This window comes from Schistocerca americana, unplaced genomic scaffold (assembly GCF_021461395.2).
Source record: "Schistocerca americana isolate TAMUIC-IGC-003095 unplaced genomic scaffold, iqSchAmer2.1 HiC_scaffold_46, whole genome shotgun sequence".
Lineage (NCBI taxonomy): Eukaryota > Metazoa > Arthropoda > Insecta > Orthoptera > Acrididae > Schistocerca > Schistocerca americana.
The window spans coordinates 3,040,762-3,047,821 of record NW_025726192.1 but is presented as its reverse complement, the minus strand read 5'-3'; the positions used below and the strand labels follow the sequence as shown (position 1 = coordinate 3,047,821).

The 7,060-nt window shown below is 34.9% G+C and overlaps 1 protein-coding gene across 1 annotated transcript in view; it reads right to left on the bottom strand.

Annotated features, from left to right (window-relative positions):
- Positions 1–3,155: 3,155 nt before the first annotated feature.
- Positions 3,156–7,060, bottom strand: part of LOC124583616 (molybdenum cofactor biosynthesis protein 1-like) — a 73,842-nt gene continuing 69,937 nt past the window's right edge. Inside the window, exon 7 of the mRNA XM_047131342.1 lies at positions 3,156–3,211. Coding sequence (XP_046987298.1) covers positions 3,156–3,211 — 56 coding nt within the window. The remainder of the gene's footprint in view (positions 3,212–7,060) is intronic.

Here is a 7,060-nt window from a genome sequence, read left to right as displayed (position 1 = left end):
CATTAGTAAAAATTGTGAATTCACAATGTTTGCTGATGATACAAGCATTGTCGTTGATGGTCAGTCTACTGCTGATATGGAGACTGATGTTAATGATATACTCAGAGAAGTTACAGCTTGGTTTTCAATTAATTCTCTTTCAGTTAATATTAAAAAAACTATTTTTATACAGTTCCACACAAAAATAAAACTCTAGAAAGTATAGTAATTGCTCATGACAACCAGGAACTAGAACAGGTGCAATCCACTAAATTCCTGGGGGTTCACATTGACAGTAGGCTCAACTGGGAACAGCATGTGTCCCTTACTCTAAAAAGGCTTTCATCAGCAACTTTTGCTCTAAGAATAATTACTCATTTTGGGGACATCAACATTTTAAAATCGTCTTACTTTGGGTACTTTCACTCATTAATGAGTTACGGAATAATATTCTGGGGTAATTCACCAGCCTCAAAAAAAATCTTAAATGCTCAGAAGAGAGCAGTCAGAATCATGTGTGGGGTTCCTCCACGAACCTCATGTAGAAAACTTTTTATACAGTTAGGTATTCTGACCACAACATGTCAGTACATATACTCTCTGATGAATGTAGTTAATAAAGACTATGCTCAGTATGAAACAAATTGTTCATACTATAACTACAATACTAGAGGTAAAGATGATCTACATGTTGAACTAAAAAATTTAACACTTGTACAGAAGGGAGTAAAGTATGCGGCTATAAAGACTTTTAATGCATTGCCTAATTATATTAAATGTACAATAGAAAATGAAACGCTGTTCAAAGGTATGTTAAAAAAATACCTGCTCGACCATCCACTGTACTCGTTAGATGAATTCTTTTCCAGAAGTAATGCCCTCCCTTAATAATAGATGTATTTAGTTATTAGATGGATGATACAATATTATGTTAATGTTATAGTGTTAATGTTATAGTTATAATGTTATGTTGAGAATTGCTATACTAGTTTAATGACAGCTTGTAATATCTATATCATTGAATTATATTACTATTCTGTAGCATTAATTGTATTTGTACAATTGTATTGACATGTTCTACATTCAGGCGAATCACTCGCATGTACGGATCTATGGAATACGCATATCAAATAAAAAATAAAAACAACTCGCACTGGACACCTCAAAAGGCAGAACATTGGGAATTATTGTAGATGTAGCTAAATGGAATATCTGAAGGGAGGTAACAAAATAATGTGTACTAGGATGGGACAAACCTGCCCAAGTCCTCTACAAAGGATACCAAGGGTCTAAATAATGTTTTGATAACATTTTGTATTTAAAAATATTTGTGTGTATAAATTGTTCATGTTGATGTAAATTTGACAATTTAAGAAATGGTCATGCTTAGGAACAATGTAAGAAATAGGTGTTATGTAAAAGCCAGTGTGCTTTTGTTTGAAACGAAAATAGCTGTGGGGAGTGGAAAAGGTGCGAAAGGCGAATTGGCGTGCTACCTTGAGCAAGTGTGGGAAGTAAGTCACACAGTCTGTAGGCGGCAGTGATTGAGGTAACTCCTTTGTGGAGCCGAAGCTTTGCCTGCAAATTTCCATAAAAATGCCTTGGTTGAAGACTGCAAACAGCTTACAGCATAGCTGCGAGTTGTTGAGCTACTGTATGTAAAACTGAATGAAGCCAAGAAGAGAAATTGAGCCCATACAGCAAGAAACTTGCAGGCCATAGTGTGGGTAGTGTAGCCGTCATAACTGTTCGCCAAACCCGAGCATATAGCCACCAGATAAGATTTTTTTCTATTTTTACCTTTGTACAGCATGAACCATTAATTTAAACTGTGATTTAATAATCATTCTTGAAATTTACGGAAACTGGCTCACCCTGTCATTTCATCCTAATCATACATCCGTATAGGGTTCCTTCCTGGTGTTTGATTGATCCGAGTGTCCTGTTTTACAGACTTATGAAGTGCCAAGTTAATATAAAGAGGAACCATTTAAATTGCTTTAGTGTAAATAATAAAAATGTTTTCTTAACTATTGCAAAGTGTTATAGTTTGCTTACATAAAATTCAATCAGAGTGAAGTGCCAAGTTAATATAAAGAGGCACCATTTAAATTGCTTTAGTGTAAATAATAAAAATGTTTTCTTAACTATTGCAAAGTGTTATAGTTTGCTTACATAAAATTCAATCAGAGTGAAGCCAAGTTACTAGAACCTGTTAGATGGCTATACAGAATTAGTTCAAAGAATAATAGCTTTTGAAAGTAAATTCCACCAAGAAAGAGGTTTTCTTTAAGTGAAATGTTCAGTTAAAAAGTGTGTGCTTTAGTGTCTAAGTATTTAAGTTTCTTGATTATGGAAAGTGCTTTTCTAAAGGTTGTTCCCCCCATCCCCGGCTAATTTTTTTTACCTTCCTTGAAGTTATCTACTGGGCTTTTTCTTTTTTTAAATCATAATGTATAAAGATGTAGCCCAAAATTGTTTAAGTGGGGTAATTTATTCGAAGAGCCAAACTAAACAGTAGCAAGAAAGTAGGCAAAATTCACATTTCTGCTTCTCCAATACTTCACTATTTCATTGCCAGGATAGGTTGGTGACCATTAAGTACATGTTTTAAACCACTAAATGAACTTGGAAATGAGTTGTCCTAGCTTCAGTATATTATTATTCATACTGTGTTTCTATCTAGCCACTGGGTAAGATCTTAGGAAAAGAAGTGAATAGTCCAATTTACTTATCCATTAGACGCAACACACGGTAAATCCTGTAAGAAGGATAACTCTATTGATTATCTTTTCCTATAAACAGGACTATCCGTCCACAGTGTATTTTATTTGGAAACTAAACTAAATTTTAGTAAGAGGGTTATACGTGGCAACATAGAGACAGGGTTTCTGTTATTTACATAAAAGCTTACTAATATCATAATGGTAATGTTACAAGGTCCTATTAATGTGTGGTCATCACATTTGTTAAATGTCTCACCACATTCCTATTGAAACTATTTACTCTTCTTGTAAATAACACCTATGACAAATTTATACAAATGTCCACTAAGACTTTGCTCGTCAACTTTCATTTAGGTAACAGCGATCTTTTAGATGTATTTAAATCAGTACTGTTAAGAAATACTGACTAGCTTTATTTTCAAGAATCTCAAGTTTAAGTTATACATACTGTTATCCTCCAATAAGAATCATTGGCCGATTCTTCATCTTTGACAGGTTCAGCATGCCTGCAATGCAAAACATTACCTTTTGTATTAACACATGAAATCCAATTTTTAAATTTAATAAATGCTTATACAAACATAAAGTTTCTTCAAAAAATGTATTTCTGACAACTTCCTGTCACAGATAATTTTCACTGAATGTTTCAACCCAGTTATATTGCTGATGAGAAGCAAATGTTGATCTTTTCCCTCTCTTCCTTCACCATCTCCTGTTTTGTTCACCTTGACATATTTCTACCAAACAGACTACCCCAATGGATCCACTGCTTATATTTAACACACACTAAATTCAGTGCAAATATTTCCTTAACACAGGATGTGCATTGATGAGCTTGAATTAATCAGAAAAATATAAACAGATACTAACCATTCCACAGCTCTTACAAAATACTTGCATTAAGTAATCATCAAAGCTACTTTTTGTACAGCAAGAGGACTAAAAGTCAAAATGGTGCTACATGCTACAGGCAGTGCAATACAATTTATTTTACTCATTGCTACAGCAATAAATGTACTTATAAAAATATTCAGACTTAGACTATAATCAAATACAGAGAGAGAAAATATTCTAACTAAAGAGATATAGCAGCCATAGGCAGAAACAAATAAAAAAACTGATACTAATCTTAGCTTTGAGGACCAAAAGTTTCTTCATCTGGAAAATGTAAAAAGAGAAATGAGACTGTTCAAGAAATAAGGATGATAATTTAGGATCTTGAGTCATGGAAGATGGATGGTTAAATGAATGAAAAAACTAGACTGGACATGATGAAATTCAGATGCGAAAGAGCAGCAGATGATGTAATTTTAAATGCTGAGAAATAAGATCTCTTCAAGAGGAGCCACCAAAAGGTCAAATAAGTGAAGAACAAGCTGAAAATACCGGTAAATGGGCTAAAATGGCGGCAAATAGATAAACGAAACAGAAAGATAGTGCTGAAGAACAGGCAACCAAACAACAACAACAACAACAACAATAACAATAACAGCACATTGTAGCAATATATAATAGCAGTCCCACAACATCTGGAGGAAGATTTTCCACTAACAGAACAATAAATTCATGAAGCCATCAAATCATTCCAAAACTTCAAAGCAACAAATGAAGACTCCACTACAGCAAAATTATTGAAATAGTCAGAACACACAAATGATCTACAACTGCTGTTTGAGAACATTTGGAAAGCTGAAGAGATTATTGAAAGCATTAATCCACAGCTATGAAAAAAAGGGGACACACAAAATGTCAACAATTGCAGAGATGCCTGACTTCTGCCAGTGGTATACAAAATATTATCAAAAATTCTCTGGACAGAGTTGTAGAAACTTTAGACAAATAACTGGGAGAATCTCAAGGAGCTCTAGAAAGGGAAGACCCTGCACAGAACAGATGTTTATTAGAAAATTGATAATTCTCCACAGACTGTTAATCACCAAACCAATAATAGTATCACGTATTGGTTTCAAGAAAACATTTGATTTGGTAGGCAGAGAAATTATGGGTAAAATCATCAAAGAATTTTGTGTTAAAGCAAACATAATCCTCAAAACACTAGCAAATAGGGTGACTGAAGCTAAATTTATGGGAGAAGTATCTCAACCATTTGAAATAAAAACTGGTGTTAGACAAGGGGACAGTTTATCACCTTTACTGTAACACTACATTCTAGAAAAAATAGAAAGTTATTGGAATTTGGAGAAAAAAATCACAAAATTGAACCAATAGTTTTAGGACGAAAAACAAATGGAATTAAGGTAAACTGCCTGGCTTCTGCAGATGATTCTGATATACTTTCAAAAAATCTGACAGACAGTTATTAAAACAAATCTTTTGGAAGAAATAGCAAAGAGAGCTGGTCCCAAAATTTCAGCCAAAAAAACAACATTGATGACAATTTCAAACAATGCATCAACATTCTTAGAAAAACAAAAATGTAAAATAGCATTAGTAAGTAAATTTAAATATATTGGACAAACTGTACAACAAAATGGACTAGAAGAATTAACAGTAGATGCAAGAGTCAGCAAACTGGAGAGAGCAAATCGTTTGACAAAGGATATTTACAACAAGAAATGTACAACTAAAAAAAACAAATTTAAACACTATCCCACAGTGGTATGACCAGGATGTTTACATGGATGAGGATGCCTAATGATGAACTATAAGCTGGACAGAACAGAGGTTCCACAAAGGAGCATTATTAGAAAATAATGGTTGTAATACAAGCTACAGATGGCTGGAAAATGAGAAGTAATGAGGAGATATACAAAAATTTTGAGAAAATATCAGAAGTAATGGCTAAAAGAAGATTAATCTTTTTTTAGAGACCTCTACTGAATGAGTAGTTCTGGAAGAAGGAATCAATGATAGCATGGATTACAGAAATAAGAAAGAAACAACATCAAACAATCAGAAATAATAGAAAGAAACCTTTTTACAGATAACATACTGAATGTAAAAGGATCATCACCTCTCCAAGATCAAAATTAATTTCATCCCTCTCAATAAGACTGTGAAAACCGGAAATAAATTTCATAAATATGATACTGCGAAGCTCAAAATCAATCAAAACGTAATGGAACAATGCCACCAGTAACTGACAGTTGAATCCCATAAATGGGCAGACATTGCCTCCATGATCCAACAAGCAGCTAATACTACAATCCTGACAGCTAAAAAGAGGAATCATACATGGTGGAATGAGGTTTGTGGTGAGGTGGTGGCCCAAACAGCAAGTGCATGGAAATAGTGGAACTCTACCAGGAGACCTGATGATTTTGATGTATTCCATGAAGTTCAAAAATATGCAGCCAGAACTCTACTGCATGAGAAACAGCAGTTAGAACAGATCGATCAGCGTTTCCAGATAAACAATGTCAGAGACTTCTATCAGACGTTCAAATCGAATTTGAAAGGATACCAAGCCCCTAGTTTTTGTTTTAGAGACGAAAATGGAAAGCTCAGTGTTGTGTACATAGTTCCGCGTATTCAGCGCGTACACAAATTTCCCACTAGAGTGCGCCCCGCTAAGCACAACAGCGCAGGCGCAGCACTCGTCCATCTCCCCACTACGAGATGGCGCTGCCATAGAGACGGACCAAATTCTGCTTCCGCCGATCCGCGTATTAATATGTAACGCAGCCAATGAGATTGCTGCTAACATAGAACACTTTCTCCTCGCGCATCACACTCACGCAGTGATACATGAACGTGCGAGGTATTATAACGGGTGTAAAGATCTTCGATCAGTCAGTCTGCATTTGTCTGCACCAGTCTGCATTAGTCTGTACCAGTCTGCATTAGTCTGTACCAGTCTGTACGAGTTCTACAATTGTCTGTGCCAGTCCATAGTCAAGATCCAGTCTGCGCCTAATAAGATTACCATATTCCTGTACATAGCCATGAAGATAAATGTATAGACACTTTTGTCAAGTATCCGAGATATATGTAAGAATAAGATTAACGTACCAATACCAAAGGAACTTCAGATTGTCAATTGTAAATAGCATCCAGAACCAAGTTAAATAATTTTTATATTTGTTATTATTTTAATAAATGTGTGTGAAAATTAATCAAGTTCTATTTAAAGTTGGTCACCATCAATCTGCTACTCTAAGTGTGCAAGTGGCATTTCTATCGTCTGACCTAATGGCAGAAGATAAACATGCCATGATAAGACCACGAGACATATTGCTGACACTCGCTTACTTCGTTAGAGCAACAAGTCAAATAATCTGATGGTGTGTGTACTGAAGGTCTTACAGTACGCACACCACACTCGGCCTGACCAACAAAGAGAACTGCAAGATAATGTCTCGTTACTTTGAAAACCTACTTAATTGTGATGAACC